Raw genomic sequence first — 23,017 nt, forward strand, 5'->3', positions numbered from 1 at the left:
TGTGGATATTGGATACACACTCACACACACACACACACACACACACACACACACACACTAACACATACACCGTTCAGGGTTCGAACCAGCGTCCCTGAACTCGCCAGCCGTATGAGCTACCGCCACCTCATGATTGTGTACACTGGAACACGTGTCAGGGCCCTCAATAGTCTCCATTAGCAAGACGTAAGTTTTAATGGGTGGTGGTGTAGTGGTACGGCCTTGGACTAGCTTATTGAAGTACCAGAGTTCGAGTTCTGGATGGGAAATTCTGTTTAACATTGATAATACAATGTGTGTGTGTGTGTAATAATGTCCATTCTTTCAAAACAAAATATGATAAACAGGCAGGAGAATAATGGACCGTACAGAGAGTTATCCTATTAGTCAAATATCAACAACACACAACATAAACATCAAATCCTATCATGTATTCATAGAACACACACACTAAGCACACACACACACACACACACACACACACACACACACACACACAAGCACACACACACACACACACACACACACACACACACACACACACACACACACACACACACACACACACACACACACACACACACACATCGAACACAAACACTCCCTGACATATCTAACTCAGAACACAAAACCTGTGTAACTGTTGAACGAAAACTGGATTCCCTCACATTTTTGGAACCCAACATATGTGTATAAAGGAGACGGTCTTTTCACACCTCTTCTCTGCTCATGAGTCTTGTAAAAATTTGGAAGATTATGTATCTGATACCAGGACCTAACCTGACCTGACCTAACCTAACCTAACCTGACCTAATCCAATCCAACGTAACATAGCTTAACCTATCCGAATTTATGTTTAGGTAACCTTTCCCCCCTCCCTCCCTCCCTCCTCCTCCTCCCTCCCCCCTCCCTCCCTCCCTCCTCCCTCCTCCTCCCTCCCTCCTCCCTCCCCTCCCTCCTCCCTCCTCCCTCCCTCCCTCCCTCCCTCCCTCCCTCCCTCCCTCCCTCCCTCCCTCCCTCCCCTCCTCCCCTCCCTCCCTCTCCACACATCATGTACCTCTCTCTCTCTCCCACATATATTTTCCTTACCCCCCATCTATCCTTTCCTCCCCCTTACACACACAACAACTCGACCTTCCCTACCTACCCCCACAATCTGTAGACTCGACCCCTTCCCTCCCCTTCCTCCCCTTCAATCTGTGCAATCTGACCCCTCCCCTTCCCTCCCCTTCCCTCCCCTTCAATCTGTGTAACTTGACCCCCTTCCCCTCTCCTCAATCTGTGACTCTACCCTCCCCTCCTTCCCCTTCCCTCCCCTCCCCTCCTCCCCTCCCCTCCCCTCCCTCCTCCCACACTTTTATGACTCTACCCCTCCTTCCCCTTACAATTTTCCCAGAAGGGGGAGGGAGGGAGGAGGAAGGGTGTTTGGTCGTTCTACGGATCCAATGCAAAATTTCCACCATTGTGAAAGGGAAAGGGTGCATTATTTAATAGACCTGCCTTAGGGTACTACCAGGGACAATACAACCATGCACACACACTCGCTCTCTTTTTTTACTTTCTCTCTTTCTCTCTTTCTCCTCTAACTTTCAATATTTCTTTCTAGCCTGAGGGAGAGTGAGGGTTGGGGGGAGGTGGTGAGGGATGGGGGGTGAGGAGAGGAGCTGAAGGAGATGGTAAGAGGGTAGGGTGAAGGAGAATGGGGAGGAAGGTTAGGAGGGAGATTGGAGGATAGGGGAGAGGGAACTAAGGAGAGGTAAGGAGGAGGGTAGAGAGGAGGGTGAGAGATAAGACAAATTAGTGGGAGAGTGAAGAGGAGGAAGGAAGAGAGGAAGGAAACTCTCTCTCTCTCTCTCTCTCTCTCACATCACCTTTTGTCTGGGGGTAACAACAGAATATAGAATCAGAGAGAGAGAGAGAGAAAGGGGGGAAGGAGGAAAGAAAGATAATGAGTTTATAGAAAGTAAAAAAGAGTGATGGAAAGAAAGACGACACATTTGATGGCGTAGGAGAGAAAGAAAGGGAGATAGAGATAGAAGTATAGGAAGGAGAGAGACAGGCTAAGAGGAATAGTGAGATGTTTATATATAGAGAGAAAGAGAGAGCAAGATAGAATGAGTGAAAGGGAGAACAGGAAAAAGAAAAAAAGGAGAACGAAAAAGAGCGAGGGAAGACAAGAGAGAGGGAGACTGATAACAAGAGCGAGAGAGAGAGAGAGAGAGAGAGAGAGAGAGAGAATGATAACGAAACATAAACATGGTGTTTTCACTGGGTAATGTATCGACAGCTAGCGGTGGGAGTCAGTAACAAGGCCACGATAAATTGCCTCATTTCAGACCACTCAACACGCCACCAGTCCCGCCACGCTGCCAAGCTACGCTAAAAAAGCGCCAATTTGCACCAAATTGAGATAGCTCTACTCAGACTACGCCAAATTGCGCAATAGTGCGCTAAACGGTGCCTAGCTACGCGGCATAGCGCCAAACTGCGCCAGACTGCAAAGCTACGCCAAAATGCGCCAGTTTGTGTCAGTTTACGCCAAACTGTTAAAAAACATAAAATTGTGACACACTGTGCTTACACGCCAGATTCCGCCAAAAAGCGCCAAATTACGCCAAAACAACGCCCAAACGCGCCAAACTGCACTGAATGTATCGGACTAGACCAGATTGCGCCAAACCACGACACATTACGACAAACTACATGAACACGTGCACAAAACTCCTAAACAAAAAACAAAATAATTTTAGTTTCAAACTAATGTTCAAACACATAGTTAGGAAAAATGACAGTACAGGTAAAATGTATTGTACAGGTGCACTAGAGGGTTCAGTGGATGGTACATGTTAAGGTGCAGGGCATGGTACAGATTCAGATACAGATACAATAGGTGGTACAGGTACAGTGGATGGTACAGGTTCAGGTATAGGTACAGGTATTGTGGATATTATTCTCTCTCTCTCTCTCTCTCTCTCTCTCATCATCATCATCAGTTCGTGTCACTGTCATTTATCAGGACCTTGAGACAGTACTTCAGGACGGCCGTCTCACACTTTCACTGTTGTTCCCTCGGCCTCGCTCCTACGGGACTGGGATTCGGTTTGCATGATAAGAGTGTGTAGTAGGTCTTCTGGAGCCAAACTAAGCTCCCAGTCCGAAACCCCGGATCCGAACCCGAAGTTACGTTAGGTGAGTTAGGTTTCATGAAGTTAGGTGACAGGTGACTTCGATTTGATTGTGTTAGGTGGTAGTTAACTTAGGTCTGATGAAAGTTAGGTTAGGTGACAGGTGAATTAGGTTTCATTAAGTTACTGTGGGTTAGAATAAGGTTAATAACATCGATAATAATAATAATGATAATAATAATAATAATAATAATAATAATAATAATAATAATAATAATAATAATAACGATAAACAACAACAACAACAACAACAACAACAACAACAACAACAACAACAACAACAACAACAACAACAACAACAACAACAACAACAACAACAACAACAACAACAACAACAACAACAACAACAACAACAACAACAACAACAACAACAACAACAACAACAACAACAACAACAACAACAACAACAACAACAACAACAACAACAACAACAACAACAACAACAACAACAACAACAACAACAACAACAACAACAACAACAACAACAACAACAACAACAACAACAACAAATGATGAAGAATTATATACCATAAAATTAATAATTAGAGCAACATAAAGAACACCCGATATAAAAGTTTCATACTAAGCAAAATTAATGTGTGAACCTTTACTGGGGGAGTCATGCTCAGGTGAGTAATAATAATGTATAATACATGCAAGGCCCGGAGTGATGTCTACCTGGCTGGCTCTTATGAGTATATGTTGGGGTAATTATTAATTTTTTTCCAATTCTTCCTTTCCTTCTCCCTTTAAAGTAATAATTTTTCCCTCCTTTCTTCCCCTCCCCATTCCACCTTTCGGTTTTCCTTCTCCCTTTCCCTCTTCACACCTCCCCTTTAACCACATTCCACTTCCCCTCTCCTCTCCTCCCAATTCTGCCTATCCCCTCGCTTCTTCTTCTCCCCCATTCCTCATCTGTCCTCCTCAAAATTTCACCCCTCCACCCATCCCTCCCCTCCCCATTCCAGTTCCCCCCTGTCCTACTCCCCTTCTTTGCTTCCCAGTTGTACCTGTCCCCTCCCTCCCTCCCATCCCTCCTCCCCAATGCACTTTCTTGGCTTTATTTAGAGAAAGAATACATTTAGATTAGCCTTTGTTTCCGTGTGAAGCCTGATGACGTCACGTAGTTGGATCTTAGTGGAGATGGGATTGAGGGAACGATGTAGGACCCGGTGAGAGGCTGACTGTAGGACCCGGTGAGAGGCTGACTGTAGGACCCGGTGAGAGGCTGACTGTAGGACCCGGTGAGAGGCTGACTGTAGGACCCGGTGAGGCTGACTGTAGGACGGTGAGGGGGCTGACTCTGACTGTAGGACCCCTGGAGGTGAGGTGAGGGGGACCCAGGTGACTGTGGGGTGAGGGCTGACTGTGGGACCCCCGGTGGGGCTGACTGTGGGACCCCTGACTGGGGACCCGGTGATGGACTGACTGTGGGACCCGGTGGGGAGGCTGACTGTGAGAGGGTGACTGTAGGACCCGGTGAGAGGCTGAGGGGCTGACTGGGGACCCTGGGTGAGTGAGACTGACTGCCCGGTGACTGTGGGACCCGGTGAGGTGAGGACTGAGGCTGACTGTGGGACCCGGTGAGAGCTGACTGTGGGACCCGGTGAGAGGCTGACTGTGGGACCCGGTGAGAGGCTGACTGTGACTGACTGGGACCCGGTGAGAGGCTGACTGTGGGACCCGGTGAGGCTGACTGTGGGACCCGGTGGGGAGTGACTGTGGGACCGGTGAGGCTGACTGTAGGACCCGGTGAGGCTGACTGTGGGACCCGGTGGGGAGGCTGACCTGTGGGGACCCGGTGAGAGGCTGACTGTGGGACCCGGTGAGGCTGACTGAGTGAGAGACTGACTGTAGGACCCGGTGAGGCTGACTGTGCTGAGAGGCTGACTGTGGGACCCGGTGAGGCTGACTTGGGACCCGGTGAGAGGCTGACTGTAGGACCCGGTGAGAGGCTGTGGGACCCGGTGAGGGAGCTGACTGTGAGGACCCGGTGAGAGCTGACTGTAGGACCCGGTGAGGGCTGACTGGGACTGTGACTGGTGGGACCCGGTGAGAGGCTGACTGACCCGACCCGGTGAGAGGCTGACTGTGACTGACCCGGTGAGAGGCTGACTGTGGGACCCGTGTGAGGCTGACTGTAGGACAGTGAGAGGAGACTGAGGCTGAGGGACCTGTTGAAACACGAAGAAGACAGAGAGAGATAAGGAGAATGTAGCAACACGAAGACAGAGAAACGATATGGGAAATGTAGAGTGAGGGACAGGTGTGTGTGTGTGTGTGTGTGTGTGTGTGTGTGTGTGTGTGTGTGTGTGTGTGTGTGTATCGTAAGAAATAGAATAACCCAATAATTAACAGATCTAACCAACAGCGTCAATCTGTTAACAAACATGAATAAAATGAATAACAATACGTGTGTGCATGAGTGTCTGTTTGTGTTTGTGTATATGTGTGTATGTATGTGTGTGTTTGTGTATGTGTGTATGTATGTGTGTGTGTGTGTGTGTGTTTGTATTTGTGTGTGTGTGTTGTGTATGTGTGTGTGTGTGTGTGTGTGTGTGTGTGTGTGTGTGTGTGTGTGTGTGTGTGTGTGTGTCCTTGCAGATAGGAAATTCCATCCATGTACCACAGTATATGACAGGCAAACCCAGGGGCCAGACTATCTGGTTGTGGAGTGGATCTGGTGGTGGGAGGAGGAGGAAGAGGAGGGGTGAATCTGGTGGAGGATGGAGGAGGACAGAAGGATGGTCCACCTCTAACCACCACCACCACCACTACCTTCTCTTGTCCAGTTTAACATCCCGTGACATCTAGGTCGATGCTGCACCACACACCACACCACACACACACACACACACACACACACACACACACACACACACACACACACACACATCTCACACACACACACACACACACACACACACTCTCTCTTACAGTCTGTAGAACTTGGTGTGTAGCATGTTCAAATTTAAAAAATAGTTATATATAGAGATAGACAGACCCCTACTGGCTGTGTGTGTGTGTGTGTGTGTGTGTGTGTGTGTGTGTGTGTGTGTGTGAGCCATAGTCTTTCCGTCTCCTTCCCACCATCTCCGTATTTCTCCCCCTCTTTCTTTATCTGTTTCTCTCACTGTTCATTTATCTCAACAGAAGACAATAGTGGGAGTACAAGACAGAGGAGGTGGTCCAATAAAGGTCTGCTGGTCACCCTACTAGCTGCATGACCCCTCACCTCCCGGGCCATCCAAACACTCCCACGGGGGAAGTTTGACCTTAAACGAGGGATGTACAGTCTTACCTAACCTAGTTCACTTGGTCCTCGACACAAATATGGATTATCAATTATTCCCTTATACCAAATGGCAGGATTGTTGAGAGTTGTGGTGAGAAGGAGAGGTAAAATTTCAACTATTTGGGAGGTATATTCTTCTTTAAGTAGCTATGATAGTATGTATTTAACAGGCTCACAGCTGAGACACATAAATAGTCTAATTATTACTCACGTCCAATTTGTTCTCCCACCTGGAAATGTGAGAACGCTTCTACTTGATTAATTTTTCGGGGAAGTGTTGCCTTATGAACACCTGGAGATATATCGTCAAATACCTTGTTCAGTTATAAGCTTATATTGGGGTCAGGGGCACGAATCGGGGAGCATACGGTAGAGAGCATGGGGGCAGGGAGGAGAGGCCAAGGAACAGGGGCAAGGGGCAGAAAGCAAGGGCAAGGGGCGGAGAGCAGGGGGCACGGGGCAGAAAGCAAGGGTCAGGGGTCAGGTAGCAAAGGTCAGGGGCAGAAAGCAGGGGGCAAGGAGCAGAAAGCAGAGGGCAATAGATGCAAAGGAGGGAGCAAGGGGCAGAGATCAAGGAGCAGGGGTTATATGATTGCTATTCAATAAGTGATAAAATAATGTTCAGAGTCATGCTTCCAGTCCAATCCTAACGTATGGTATATTAATCTTCCAAATAGGGATCATATTTTGTGCCCATTGGTATAATTCCCTGGAAATTGGTGTATTTTAGGTCAAATTGACTCTCTCTTTCATTTAAATTACCTATTGGTACTTTTACACCATCAATTTGTACTTAAATTAGTTTAGGTTAATTGGGTTAGGTTAGGTTAATTAGGTTAGTACAGGCCAGAGACACGGTGATACAGAACAACTGTCTCAGTAGTACACTCTATCAGTGAGACGAGTAAATCAGTTAATATAGACCTAAAGCCTCTCACAGTCAGTCAGTTAGTCATTTAGTCAATCAGTCGGTCAGTCAATCAGTCAGTTAGTTAATCAGTAAGGGAAGGTGTTGATGTGGTCAATATACGTAAACTTAGAAACATCTCTCTACTTTAAAACGTTTTCATCTGCCTTGAATATATCAGAAACTCAACAGAACACGACACAGATTCTCTCGTTGATTCCTTCTTGTATCTCGAGACTGGAGAGGAAAATCGTCTTTTTTAAAGAGTTTATTAAAGCTAAAGCGTGAATATAATGTCCAGCAATATTACACTGAAACTCTTCCTTAACTTGACATATTCAACTAACTACCACACTCTACCTTAACTAGACACGTTCACCTAGCACCACACTCTACCTTAACTAGACACGTTCAACTAACTACCACACTCTACCTTAACTAGACACGTTCACCTAGCACCACACTCTACCTTAACTAGACACGTTCACCTAACTACCACACTCTACCTTAACTAGACACGTTCACCTAACTACCACACTCTACCTTAACTAGACACGTTCACCTAGCACCACACTCTACCTTAACTAGACACGTTCAACTAACTACCACACTCTACCTTAACTAGACACGTTCACCTAGTACCACACTCTACCTTAACTAGACACGTTCACCTAACTACCACACTCTACCTTAACTAGACACGTTCACCTAGTACCACAATCTACCTTAACTAGACACGTTCACCTAACTACCACACTCTACCTTAACTAGACACGTTCACCTAACTACCACACTCTACCTTAACTAGACACGTTCACCAGTTAGGGGACAAAATCAACACACACACACACACACACACACACAACGTTTTTGGATGCAGGAACGACAGAGGATTTTAAATATCGGTATTTGGAATGCAAAAGTCTCTTGGCGGGAGATTTTTATTTTTTTTACCAGTATGCCGTCCATATACTCTACCAAATTCATTTTATTTTATCGAAAAGTTACTGGAATGGATATTTTGTATGCGTTTTGACGGGTTGTTTGTGTATGCTCTATGTGTGTGTGTGTGTGTGTGTGTGTGTGTGTGTGTGTGTGTGTGTGTGTGTGTGTGTGAACAAAATTAATTTTCTCCCAGATACGCACCATTTGTGCTCTGAGTTGAGAATAGTTACTCTCTCTCTCTCTCTCTCTCTCTCTTACTCTCTCTCTCTCTCTCTCTCTCACCCTCTCTCTCTCTCTCTCTCTCTCTCTCTCTCTCTCTCTCATTAGGCTGAAACAGGCTTACAGACAGACACAGGCAGATATAGACACACAGACAAAAGGTTAAATTCTTGCCTGGGTGGTGAACTACGGCGGCTTAGCTTAAAGCGAAACAATCCAAGGTCAGTGTCAGGTCGGTTCACAGCAGCCAGGGTGGAGAGAGAGAGAGAGAGAGAGAGAGAGAGAGAGAGAGAGAGAGAGAGATTGTCAAAACCAGAAATGCATTCACACACACACACACACAGAGAGAGAGAGAGAGAGAGAGAGAGAGAGAGAGAGCGAGCGAGAGAGATTGTCAAAACCAGAAATGCATTCACACACACACACACACACACACACACATATTTTTCAGTATTAAATTAATTATTCTATCTAAATCTCATAACACTAATACATTTCTATTCTTACTTAACAGCTAAATTTATTCCTCCATTATAAACAACAACGACACCAACTACAACAACAACAGCATTTTCAAAGTTTATTCGGCTTCAAAATGTTTCGTTCATTAGTACCGAATCTAAGTTCCTGTAAAGTTTTCTTTTCTATTATGTTTGAAAGTTTTTATTGTGGAACTTAACATGTGTTTCTTTGAGCGCTAATGAATCAATTTGTCCGAGTCTGTGTTTTTCTAATTTCTCTCTAATTTCTCTGGATTATGTTAAGTGGCCACATTAATCTCCAACAGCTGGTCTGGGGGGACTGACTGGACGGAATATTTCTTACGAGTATAACAACACAACTGAGACGTAAAGTACTTGAGGGAAATAAAGTTCCGGGGGTGGAGGTAGAATCCTTGAGGGAAATAAAGTACTTGAGGGAAGAAATAAAATATACATCAGGGGAAATAACATTTTCCAGGGTCATAAAGTTGTCGAGGGAAATAAAGTTCTTTGGGGGAAAATAATGCCCTATGGGGGAAGTACTTGATTATAGAGAGCATTTGAAGAAAATTAATACTAAAAATCTGGGAAATAAAATAATAATGTGAACAAAATTATTCATTTTAAAAAGGAAACTTAAAGGAAAAAAAAATCTAGTTGGAATGGGAATATATCAAGGTAATCAAACGGAAATGAATGGAATAAATAATTGAATCGCTTCTCACAACACTATTACGTCACTCATTGTTTCTTAGGTACAGGTGACGCGAGGTACAGATAGTGACTTCCGCCGCCCAGTCCCAAACACACACACACCTGGAAGGAAGATTACCCAAGTAGATTAACAGGTTGGAAGGTTCTTGTCATTCACCTGCTCTTCTCTCTCTCCTTGCTTTTCTCACACACATATATCAGGAAATCCCTACTCATCCTCTACTTCCTCTTCCTATTCCTCCTTCCTGCTCCTCCTCCTCCTCCATTTTCTCTCGTCCACTTATTTTTCTACGTCTCCTATCTTCTCTACTTACCTTCATCACTTTATTTCTTATTCATAAGCACTGTCTCACCTTATACCTGTTCCTTGTCATTCTTCCTGATAGTCGTCTGCCGCCAAGGAAGTGTCAGACGGGAAAACACACACACACACACACACACACACACACACACACACACACACACACACACACACACACACACACACACACACACACACACACACACACACACACACACCCACACACACACACACACACACACACACAGAGTTATCAGTACCTTATCGTCCTGGATGAATGAAGGTCATCCTCGCTGTTGTTTACCTGTGAAAGACATGATAAAAACACGCCATTAGTATCCTAGATGCAGTTAATTAGGTTCATTTATCCTATAAGGAGAGAGAGGGGAGGACCTGGCTTCGTTATTCCGTATACAGGAGATCACAGGAGCTCAGTGGGATCCTTGTAAGAGGGTTCTAAGCCTCTATTGCCTTATACAGAATATATAGTGTCTATGTGAGGTATATTGAGAGAGAGAGAGAGAGAGAGAGAGGGGGTGGTCGTAATGTTGTGATCATCAGAAAGTGGTGGGGTCAGATGCTTTTTTTTCAACGGATGGTGACCCACCTACACCCTTGATCCCTTACCTCCTCCACTCTCCTCTCACCCCCACCCCCTCTCCCCTCCCTCCTCTGGCTCCATCCTCGCTTTCATTTTACTCCTCACCTTCCCTAACCCACTCCTCTCCTTCACCTCACCCCACCCCCTCTCTGTTTACCTTATTCCATTCCATCTCCATTGACCCAAACACCCTCTTTCTCCTCTTCACCCTCCCTGCTCTTCACTCCCCACCCTCCTCACCTCCCTCACCCCTCACCTCCTCTTCACCCCTCCCTCACCCCCCCCACCCTCTCCCGATAACGCTCAATGAGATCTTGACAAATGGTTATCACAAGCGTGTTCATTTAATTAATAGCAAAGGTCACGAAAATATATCTTGACGACCCGGTTGGTAAAGGTGAAACAAAGTTCTAGTGTAGGTGAGGGTGTGAAGTAAGTGAACTGTGGCTGGTAATGACCGTAGACTTTTACGGTAGTGGGTCTTTGTTTTATGTCGATGTGAGATCGTGGATACACACACGCACACACAGAAACACACACACACACACACACACACACACACACACACACACACACACATACACACACACACACACACACACACCTAACTTAAGCCATCGTAACCTAACTTAATTCAGGCTAACATAATCTTACCCAGTCTGAAGATACCTAACCTAACCTAACCGAACATAACCTAACTTAACCTAACCTAATCTATCCTATCCTAACCTAACTAATCCGCGGTCTTAGTACGAAAATTCGGATTCGACTCTGGCTTCGGACTCGGGGATTAACTTAGCTCGGATGTATTGCGAGGAAGCGTGTGTATGATAGAGAATCAAATAAAACAAAAGTGTGAATCTACATAACGCTATGACGTGACTCAGCTGAAGGTTGAGTAAATGTATTTTGAATTAGTAATAATAATGTCTAGTCTTAGGTATAAAATACAGGGAGAGTAAAATACAGGTAAAATACATTAAAATACACTACAGTAAGTACAGGTAAAGTAAAAAATAATTCCCTGATCTAAATATTTTATAAACGTACTAAAATCGACTACAGGTATAATAATTTTCCTGTAATTACAAAGGTGATGTCGTAGCCTAGATAGAATAGAAATAAAGAAATATACGTAACACGTATTGAGCTTAGCTTAGCTTAGCTTAGGTTAAGTTAAGTTAGATCAGGTTAGGTTTGATTTTGTTTGATTTGATTTGGTTTAGTTTGGTTTGGTTTAGTTTGGTTTGGTTTGGTTTGGTTTGGTTTGGTTTGGTTTGGTTAGGTTAGGTTAGGTATTTATAATACAGATGAATGAACACTCCTCCATCATCATCTCGTGGTCATAAATTACATACACGACTTAGTTAATCTCTCCAGCAGCCGGTTAACATATATACTTGTGTACCGTCCACCGGCCGTCTCCAGGTGTGGGTTGGTGTACACTCAACTCACCACTATTGTAATATGTTTGTTTACATCCGTTTATTTTATTATCCCACGTGGGTGTGTTGTTCTCCCCCCCCCTACAGGACAGTCGAGTTGACGGTGATACAGACAGACTTTAAAAAGAGTTGACAAATTTAGTTATTTCTGTCTCTTTCTCTCTTCTCTACGTAATATATACTCTTCCGAATTTGGGACAGAGACAGAGACAGGGAGACAGAGAGAGAGACAGAGACATACACTGACAGATAAACATCCAGACATCAAGAAACACAGAAAAGATTTAACTTTTTAATTACGTAGCATTTAAGAATTGCAAAGGTAATTAGATTCTCCATTAGAACAGAGCAGGTCAGGTAAAAGTATTGGATCCCAGCTTTAAGCGTGATACGTGCACACTCACCAGTTTCCTCCGAGTCTAACTTTTTGAATATATAACATGAGAATTGTTAAGGTAAATACAACTAGACACGTCTTGGGAGAGGGGAAGGGGGTGAGAGAGGAATGAAGGAAAGAGGGACAGAGAGAGACGGAAAGAGAAGGAGAGATAGGGAGAGAGAAAGTATAGTGCTACAGATGTAGAGTGAGAAAGAAAGGAATAAAGAAAGGAGGAAAGTAAGAGGAAGAGTGTAAAGGAGAGAGGAGGGAAGATAAAGATAAGGAAACACATAAAGAGGGAGAGGAGGAGGAGGAAGAAGAAGAAGAAAGTAGATAAAAAGAGAAAAGGAAACAGTGAAAGAGAAAGAAGAGGTAAATTGAGAGCAGGAGAATGTGAGAGAGATTTTTTCGGAATAAATTACATTTGAAAATTATAAAGGTAATTACAGCGAGGCTTAGAACCTGTATTTAAAGCTGGGCAATAGAGAGAGAGAGAGAGAGAGAGAGAGAGAGAGAGAGATTTAAAGACGAAGATGAATACATTAAGACATTGAGGCACTTGAAGATAATGGAGTGTAATCCCAACTTTAATCACGGTAGGGAGAGAGAGAGACAGAGAGACTGAAGAATAGAAAAAGAATGAAGGATTTAGAGAAAGAGCGAGAGAATGAAGGATAAAAGAGAGATAGAAGGATTGACAGTGAATAAGACAGGTAGAGAGAGAAAGAGAGAATCGGAAAGCGCTAATAAAGTGGAAGCGAGATGAAAATGAAAAAAGGAAAGAAAATCATTTGGAAAAGAAACAGAGAGAGAGAGAGAGAGAGAGAGAGAGAGAGAGAGAGAGAGAGAGAGAGAGAGAGAGAGAGAGAGAGAGAGAAGATGATGAAATAGGGTAAATTAGATAAATAATGATAGCAAAAAAAATATAGAGATGAATAAGAAAACGGATAAAAACATTAAAAAATAAAATATAAAAATAGAGAGAAAAAATAGAGAAAAATGGAACAACAGAAATATAAAAAAGAGAACGAAAGAGACACAGAAAGAAAAAGTAAGATAAATTAAAAAACACGATAGAAAAAAGTTTGTTTAGAGTTAATAAGAAAAGTATATAAGCCGAGGTGGATAATTAAATTAGTAAACATGCGGCCTTAAGAGATTCACTCGCTCCTAAAAGACATTAAAAAGTATCTGAACTCTTACTTGATCTTACTTAAACGTATGAGTAGAGAAAGAAGGATCGAATACCCATATAAGTTAGGTGAGGTGAGGTTTAGTTAGGTTTAGTTAGGTTTAGTTAGGTTTATTAGGTTTTATTTGGTTTTATTTGGTTTTGTTTGGTTTTGTTTGGTTAGGTTAGATGAGGTGAGGTTTAGTTAGGTTTAGTTAGGTTTATTAGGTTTTGTTTGGTTTGTTAGGTTTTGTTTGGTTAGGTTAGGTGAGGTGAGGTTTAGTTAGGTTTAGTTAGGTTTTATTTGGTTTTATTTGGTTTTGTTTGGTTTGGTTTGGTTTGGTTAGGTTATTTTATGTTAGCATTAGATTCCTTTACAATACAGTCAATAGTCCTTATAAATAATTTGATCCAATCCCTTTAAGCTGCATTTAAAGGGTTTGATCTGATTTCTTTAGAGTTAAGTAAGAGGATCTCATCTCTTTAAGCAGTTTAAGGTATGTATAAAGGATCCGATCCCCTTTAAAGTGTATATACAGGATCCGAACCGTTTAAAGCATATGTAAAGTAGCAAATCTTTAAAGCTTAGTTAAAGGATCTGATCTCCTTAAAGGATTGACATAAAGGTTCCAATTCCATCTATATTACAGATTAAACACCTATAATCCCGTCTAAATTAGCACTAAAGAACTTCACAGAGTTAATTAGATACCCCATTAGAATTATACCGTTAAGTGTTTCAATCCCTTAAAGTGCGGTTAAAGGATCCGATCCCTTTAAAGTTAGTGCCTCCACCGTCGACCACCTGACACACCAAGGAACAAGTTGGCTGCAAAGTTGTGCTGTTAATCGCCTAATGACTTCACCGGGTAGTTATGCAGTTAGTTTCCTCGTGGGGGATGGGTGTGAGAGGGGAAGAGAGGGGGGGAGGGGGGTGTGGAGGAAGGGGAGAGGAAAGAGTGTGGAGGGGAGCGGTAAGGAGAGGATAGGAGGAGAGAAAAGAGTGTGGGGGGTGGAGGATACGGAGAGGCAGAGGCTGAGAGAGGAGCAGAGGGAGGAGAGGGTAATAAAATGGGAGGGGCAGAGGAGGAGGATGAGGATGAAAGAAGAGGAGGGGGGGAAAGGAGAGGGTGTGGGGGTGTGGAGGGAGAGGTTAAGAAGAGAAGGGTGCTGAGGTTAGAAAGAAAGAAAGGAAAAGAGAGAAAAGAAAAGAGAGGTGAAGGAGAAATGGTTGAGTTGAAATGGCGAAGACGAAAGGGAAGTGTCCACAACCCATGATAATCCCCCTTATCTGATTCCATTATCTCTCTCTCAGTGTAGCTGTCAATTCTGTACAGGTAACATGAATCCAAACAGAAATAATAAATGAATGAAAAATATATTATACAAAGACTAAAAAATGATAATAAACATAAGTATTGATAAAAAGTACACAAGAGTTGGGGGAGGTGACGTAGGGGAAGGTGACGTAGGGGGGAAGGTGACGAGGGGGGGAAGGTGACGTAGGGGGAGGTACTTAGGGGAAGCAGTGACGTAGGGGGAGACGTAGGGGGAGGCACGTAGGGGGGAGGTGACGTAGGGAAGGTGGTGACGAGGGGGGGAGGTGACGTAGGGGGGAAGGTGACGTAGGGGGGGAGGTGGAGGGAAAGTCAAAGGAATTGGATCCTTATTGCTAAAAAAAATAGTATGTGGCGTATAAGACTGTTGAAGAGAAGAAAAAATGTGGAATGAAGATGTGGAAGGTGGAGGAGGGTGAGGTGGAAGAGTAGGAGGAGGACGTGGGAGGAAGATGTGTAAGAGGAGGAAGTGGAGGAAGAGGTGGAAGGGGAGGTAGAGGAAGTGGAAAAGTGGGAGGGAGAGGTATAAGAGGAGGAAGTGGAGGGAGAGGTGGAAGGAGGGAAGTTGAGGAGAGGAAGAGGAGGAAGTGGAGGAAGAGGTGGAAGGGGAGGTAGAGGAAGTGGAAAAGTGGGAGGGAGAGGTATAAGAGGAGGAAGTGGAGGGAGAGGTGGAAGGGGAGGTAGAGGAAGTGGAAAAGTGGGAGGGAGAGGTGAAAGAGAAGGAAATGGAGAAAGAGGTGGAGGTAGAGGTGGAGGAAGAAGTGGAATAGTGGGAGTCTCTGGGCAAAAAGTAGACAAGTGTGTGTGTTGTAGTGGGGATATTGGCCAAACTCTGGATTAAGTAGAAAGTTTTGCTGTGTGTTGAAGGAAAAAGGGACCTTCTTGCCTCATGTGTTGTTGTGTTATGATGGTGTTGTGTTTCGGCGTGTTGTGTTATTGTTGTTATGTTGTTGTTGCTGTGTTATGGTGGTGTTGTGTTTCGGCGTGTTGTGTTATTGTTGTTGTGTTGTTGCTTTCTTATGGCATGTTTTGGTGTGTTGTGTTATAGTGTTGTGTTGTTGTGTTATGGTGTTGTGTAATGTTGTTATGTTGTGTTTATTGTTGTTGTTTTGTTGTTGTTGTGCTAAGTGGTGGTGTTGTGTTATGGGTGGTGTTGGTGTCAGGTTATTGTTGTTGTTCTGTTGTTGTTGTGTTATGGTGGTGTCTGTTTTGGCGCTTGTGTTGTGTTACTGTTGTTTGTTTCTGTTGTGTTATGGTGTCAGGTAACGTTGTTATGTTCCTGTTTATTTCGTATTGTGCTTGTAGCTGGTATTATTGTTTCTGTTGTTGCACAGGGATCCTTTGATTTTCTAACATTAGAGAGAGAGAGAGAGAGAGAGAGAGAGAGAGAGAGAGAGAGAGAGAGAGAGAGAGAGAGAGAGAGAGAGAGAGATAAAATGGACGGAATAATTGAACACCACACACTGGGATATATTCTTTTATAACGTTATCGATTAAGTTCTACGGGTGTAGTGACTACACACACACACACACACACACACACACACACACACACATATATACACACATACACACACACACACACATATATATACACACATACACACACACACACACATATACACACATACACACACAGGCATGTAGGCATTCAGACAAGACACAGACACAAAAGAAAACGGGGTGCTCCATTGTGCTGTTGGCTATGGTGGTTGGTAATGAGGACATTCTTAAGGTTTTAATTATGTTATAAGGCTATGACATTGTTTTAATTATCTCTCTCTTTTCTATCTTCTAATTATTTTAAAACTGTGCTCGAAGTAATACTCTGTTACACCATATTTAAATTTATCTAGTATTTTGTTGGAAGAAAGAGAGAGAGAGATAGAGAGAGAGAGAGAGAGAGAGAGAGAGAGAGAGTTTTCTGCCATGGTAAGCATTTTCAGTTTCACACCTTGTCAGTTCCCAACATTTACTATTGCAAATATTGTGAGTTAAAAGTAGTTTCAGTTTTAAATCGTTTTAGGCTCGAAAATTTTCGGGTTTAAACAGTTTCAGCTCTAAACAGTCTCAATAGTAAACAGTTTCAGCTCCAAACAGTCTCAGTAGTAAACAGTTTCACCTCTAAACAGTCTCAATAGTAAACAGTTTCAGTTCTAAACAGTCTCAATAGTAAACAGTTTCAGTTCTAAACAGTCTCAATAGTAAACAGTTTCAGTTCTAAACAGTCTCAATAGTAAACAGTTTCAGTTCTAAACAGTCTCAATAGTAAACAGTTTCAGTTCTAAACAGTCTCAATAGTAAAATGAAGCTCAGCTCTAAACAGTCTCAATTAGTAAACAGTTTCAGTCTCAAACAGTCTCAATAGTAAAACAGTTTGTTCTAAACAGTCTCAATAGTAAACAGTTTCAGCCTAAACAGTCTCAATAGTAAACAGTTTCATTTTTTGAATAACCTAGCTTTTCAGAATATTTTAGTTTCAGATAATTTGTTTTACCTGCTTTCAGTTTTTAAATATTTTTAGTTTTAAAAAGTTCATTTGTTAAGAGTTTCACATTTAAGTCTTCTTTCATATTTTCAGGTTGTATACTTGACTCTGTCTTCATGTCCAATTTGCTCTTCACTTGACTGTCTCTACGTCCACTCTGTTTCACTTCTGACTGTCTTACGTCCACTTCTTGCTTCACTTGACTGTCTTCTACGTCCACTTGCTTCACTTGATTGTCTTCTACGTCCACTTGCTTCACTTGACTGTCTTCTACGTCCACTTGCTTCACTTGACTGTCTTCTACGTCCACTTGCTTCACTTGACTGTCTTCTACGTCCACTTGCTTCACTTGACTGTCTTCTACGTCCACTTGCTTCACTTGACTGTCTTCTACGTCCACTTGCTTCACTTGACTGTCTTCTACGTCCAGTTGCTTCACTTGACTGTCTTCTACGTCCACTTGCTTCACTTGACTGTCTTCTACGTCCAGTTGCTTCACTTGACTGTCTTCTACGTCCACTTGCTTCACTTGACTGTCTTCTACGTCCACTTGCTTCACTTGACTGTCTTCTACGTCCACTTGCTTCACTTGACTTGACTGTCTTCTACGTCCAGTTGCTTCACTTGACTGTCTTCTACGTCCACTTGCTTCACTTGACTGTCTTCTACGTCCACTTGCTTCACTTGACTGTCTTCTACGTCCACTTGCTTCACTTGACTGTCTTCTACGTCCAGTTGCTTCACTTGACTGTCTTCTACGAACTCTTGCCTCACTTGACTGACCTAACCAGACCAAGGTTAAGTTTGTTTAGGTTTGGTTAGGACTACACTGGAATAAGTCTACGTTAGGTTAGGCTCAGCTGGTAATAAAGATGGCAGCTCTAGGTCAGGTTAGGTTAGGTTTGGCTGTGACTACAGGGGGCAGGGTAGGCTGTTAGGTAAGGTCAGGTCAGGTCATATCAGGTCTTGAGGCTACCCAGAGAGCCTACACAGGTGAGAAAACTTTAAGAATCTAGACCAGATGAGAATTACTTACAACCTATTCTAAATTTGGCAGAATAAATCCATATTGAGTCAATGTTTTATTTTAAGCTTACAGCAGCGAGTGTCTCTAGAGGTAAAGCATTACTGGAGGAGGGGCGGTAATAGGTGACTAGAGGCCAAACACGCGATAAAGCTCTAAATCACTAGTGGTGGAGAGTGTCACCCCTCCCCCTCCCTCCCGCCCACTCGAGCAGAAGACGGTATACCTCCAAGACGAAGATAAACACAAGAGTGGACCAATTGGCGGGTCGCCTTGGATACACAACACCCACATACATAGTATCTCTCTGATCCACTATTAATGGCATTACATAAAGACCGTACCAGGCGTACCATCCTGTCAGTTCCGTCAGGACCATGGCCCACGCCCCCGCACCTCCTCCAACACTGTGGCCAGGGGCTGGAATCTTCATTGATTCATAAGTTAATTTTCCTGATCACTGGAGATAAAAGAACCCGTCTCACTATGACTCATTTAAATGCACTTCTGATGCCAGGTTGGTTGTCATTGTTGAGTTAAAATGGCCAAGTTGAATACGTTCTTACATCACCAGTTAGTTAGTGGCAAAAGTTAACGAATGAACCTCTGAGAATCTATTTTTAGCCGTAGGGAAGGGCACACACACACACACACACACACACACACACACACACACACACACACACACACACACACACACACACACACACACACACACACACACACACACACACACACACACACACACACACACACACACACACACACACACACACACACACACACACACACACACACACACACACACACACACACACACACACACACACACACACACACACACACACACACACACACACACACACACACACACACACACACACACACACACACACACACACACACACACACACACACACACACACACACACACACACACACACACACACACACACACACACACACACACACACACACACACACACACACACACACACACACACACACACACACACACACACACACACACACACACACACACACACACACACACACACACACACACATTAGTAATTATATTAATCTATTTATTGTGTTTTTATGTCATCTTTCATCACCTTGCCTTTTTTCCTCTGCATCATCCGTTCTCTTCTACCTCGTCTTTGTCTTCCTCTCTATCTTCCACTTTTATCCCTCTTATCTTCCTCCTGTCTTCCTCTACCTTTCATACTCACTTGATTGTCCTTATCTCTCTCTTTCTCTCTCTCTCTCTCTAGAATTGAGGACACAGTCAACTCCATCTTCTGTGAAAACTTCAGTATTTTCCCGACCAGAGGAGCATTTACTGCTTCCCACGGTCGACAAGAGAGAGAGAGAGAGAGAGAGAGAGAGAGAGAGAGAGAGAGACTTGGAGTAAGATGAAGGAAATAAGAACTTTATAAAAAAATTTCTCTCCCTCTCCCATTTTGCAATTCTAGCAGTTTTAATTCGCATATACTGTACATAAGGTCCCACACTGACATATGTGCACACAAGGCAGATGGGTTTGTATATACAGGAAAGAATATGGTGAAACAGTCCTCTGTGTACCTCGATGTGTGTGTCTATCATGGCCACACACACACACACACACACACACACACACACACACACACAGTAACACAAAACTCACCGAAAATATGAAAAAGCGTCCAGTAAAAGGGGTCAAAATAATGGCAAAAAAATTGAAGATTTATTTTACTCTTCGCGGAATAAAAACAATTCACTTTTTGACCTTGTGAAATAGACTTCCTGTGTATAATCTTTCTTTTCTTGTGAAATAATTATACAACCATCAGACCTCCCCCCTCCGCACCGGCAACCAACAGACCCTGGCACTTCTCCCCACCCCCTATTTCTATGTTTCGCTTACATAATTTATGCCACATAACGCCAGCACGAGTAATCACCTGCGCCTGGCTTAACCATCTTCTTCACAATAGCATTCTAATGAAAGTTACGCTTGACGAACGTTCACCTGTCTTCTGTTTTTGTCGATATTATGATAAATAACGTTTGTCCGTGTTCTGTCTACAGCACAAACTACCACAGAGTGCATCCCACACTCAGGTCCTCCTCCGCCCCACAGTACAGTCTGAACGGCCATTACTCTGTACAGTAATGACTCATGATACTAATTATCGAACTTAAAAATAAATATTGATGTTATGCGTCGACACACCAAGTATGATTAAAATAATTTACTGTTTGTTCAAGCTATTGTGTTTACAACTCCCTTGATCGCTTGGATGGACGAACAGTTTTGTGTGGTGACGTGGCTGCTGTTATAACCTAATGAAATAATTATAGACACCTATGTGCCTTTAAGAGCTTCTTCCCCTGTCAGCTATTAAGGACGTTCGTGGTTATATCGCGTGCTCGACTTTGGGCTCATGCCTACACACAGCGTCTAGTGTCCCTATGATGTTACAGGAATTTCCTTGATGGGGTTAATTTTGTAAACGTGGTCCACTTGTCATTTTAAAGGGCGTGTATTTATGTGGTATAAGCAAATTTCACTCATCTGCGGTGATATGCACAGATTTTATTCAAAGCCAATACCTCCTATCCGATTTGTTGAATTCCAGAAGATGAGAAAAACGCCTTGTTTTGTACACACACACACACACACACACACACACACACACACACACACACAGAAGCACACCAAATATATATATATATATATATATATATATATATATATATATATATATATATATATATATATATATATATATATATATATATAAAGTCAAAGACGGTACTGGCCGCCTTGATAACGAGGGATACATGGAAAAAGTTATATCTTGGAAAAAATATAACAAGCAGTTGACCGATTCTCGTCTTTCATAGTTTCCCCTGTAGAAAACGGGGGTGGGGGAGAAGAGCTTGTAAGTGACAGAAATTACTCCAATCGTTCATGGTCTCTTCTGTAGAAGTACTTGATGATAACCACGAAACAAGTAATCCTGACCTGAACTTCGACCTGTAGTAATGACGTCACCAGAACGTTGCTATGACTTAGCTATTGGGTCAGTAAACACGGTGGTTGAGGTCGTGTGTTAATATCTTGTTGGGTGTGGAGGATGTGGCTCAACAGATGAAGTTGGCAGAAAGTTGACCGAGAACTCCGGCGATCATCGGTATAGACCACAAAACATTGAATGTTTGTTGAGGCTTAAACAAGCTAAGTTTTTTAATAATACGTGTGTGTGTGTGCTTATTTTAGTTGTATTACACACTGATAACCAAAAAAAGGTGTAAAGTAACCACATCGTTTGTATCTAAAGTAAACACACACACACACACACCCACCCACCCACACACACACACACACACACACACACACGCACGCACACACACACACACACACACACACACACACACACACACACACACACACACCCACCCACCCACACCCACACACACACACACACACACACACACACACACACACACACACACACACACACACACACACACACCCACCCACCCACTCCACCCACCCACCCACCCACCCACCCACACCCACACCCACCCACCCACCCCACCCACCCACCCACACACACACACACACACCCACCCACCCACCCACCCACCCACCCAACCACCCACCCACCCACCCACACCCACCCACCCACCCACCCACACACACACACACACACACACACACACACACACACACACACACACACACACCCACCCACACCCACCCACCCACCCACACACACACACACACACACACACACACACACACACACACACACACACACACACACACACACACACACACACACACACACACACACACGAAAAACAGATAAAACCTATGTTTGTTTAGCTCATTACAGTATGCTTTTATACTAAGTTGCTGCTGATGTGTTTTGTATAAGCATGAAACGGTTTTAGTATTGCCATTTAAATGTAAGTTTAGTGAAGTAAGGAAGTTTTTAAATGACCCTTGTTACCTTTGGTATTACTGTCTTTCTGGCTGTCTGTATGTCTGTATGTCTGTTCTCTTGTCTTTATTATAGTCTCTCTCTCTCTCTGGCAGCTGGACAAAGCATACTGCCTCTCTTACCTTTCCCTTTGCCCCAGCGTTAAGCGTCACCCCTCCCCCTCTTCCACCCTCTTCTCCCCTCCTCCTCCTCCTCCTCCTCTCTTCTGTCTGAGAGGAAGGAGAGAGCAAGGTAGTGTCCAGCAGGTAATTTTCTCGCCGTGGGAAGATCATCACCCCGGCTGGATGCTGCATCGCTTTCCCACGAGATTACAATGCTTTTCACGGTGTCCCGCCTGCCTCGGTTTTTCTTCTGTGGGGGAGCCTTTGTGGGGGAGCCTCTGTGGGGGAGCCTCTGTGTGTGTGTGTGTGTGTGTGTGTGATAGGAGTCGTTACGGTGGTTGGTGGTTAGAGGGAGGGGGGGTTAGGTATTATGTTGACCCTTGTCTCCGTCTCTGACATATACACATACTGTACACACTCAT

The 23,017-nt window shown here is 43.7% G+C and overlaps 2 protein-coding genes across 2 annotated transcripts; both read right to left on the reverse strand.

The window, feature by feature from the left end:
• Nucleotides 1–4,266: 4,266 nt before the first annotated feature.
• Nucleotides 4,267–5,995, reverse strand: LOC121863892 (vegetative cell wall protein gp1-like). The gene is made up of 2 exons (XM_042362805.1): nt 5,964–5,995; nt 4,267–5,359 (listed from the first exon to the last, which is right to left on the reverse strand). The coding sequence occupies exons 1-2, from the start codon at nt 5,993–5,995 to the stop codon at nt 4,267–4,269; spliced, it is 1,125 nt and encodes a 374-aa protein (XP_042218739.1).
• Nucleotides 5,996–17,491: 11,496 nt separating this feature from the next.
• Nucleotides 17,492–18,926, reverse strand: LOC121863893 (eukaryotic translation initiation factor 3 subunit A-like). Its single transcript, XM_042362806.1, has 3 exons — nt 18,825–18,926; nt 18,099–18,252; nt 17,492–18,057 (listed from the first exon to the last, which is right to left on the reverse strand). The coding sequence occupies exons 1-3, from the start codon at nt 18,924–18,926 to the stop codon at nt 17,492–17,494; spliced, it is 822 nt and encodes a 273-aa protein (XP_042218740.1).
• Nucleotides 18,927–23,017: the final 4,091 nt, after the last annotated feature.

Source organism: Homarus americanus, unplaced genomic scaffold (assembly GCF_018991925.1).
Source record: "Homarus americanus isolate GMGI-L3 unplaced genomic scaffold, GMGI_Hamer_2.0 scaffold48354, whole genome shotgun sequence".
Lineage (NCBI taxonomy): Eukaryota > Metazoa > Arthropoda > Malacostraca > Decapoda > Nephropidae > Homarus > Homarus americanus.

What these genes read in the sequence shown, in the direction of transcription:
- LOC121863893 (XM_042362806.1), bottom strand. Translation starts at nt 18,926, where the DNA reads ATGAAGATTCCAGCCCCTGGCCACAGTGTTGGAGGAGGTGCGGGGGCG. An exon ending in ACGCCTGGTACGGTCTTTAT is followed by an intron (nt 18,253 to 18,824) that starts GTAATGCCATTA and finishes TGGTCTGGTTAG; the next exon opens with GTCAGTCAAGTGAGGCAAGA. An exon ending in GCAAGTGGACGTAGAAGACA is followed by an intron (nt 18,058 to 18,098) that starts GTCAAGTGAAGC and finishes AGTCAAGTCAAG; the next exon opens with TGAAGCAAGTGGACGTAGAA.
- LOC121863892 (XM_042362805.1), bottom strand. Translation starts at nt 5,995, where the DNA reads ATGTCACGGGATGTTAAACTGGACAAGAGAAG. An exon ending in GTTAAACTGGACAAGAGAAG is followed by an intron (nt 5,360 to 5,963) that starts GTAGTGGTGGTG and finishes GTGTTTCAACAG; the next exon opens with GTCCCTCAGCCTCAGTCTCC.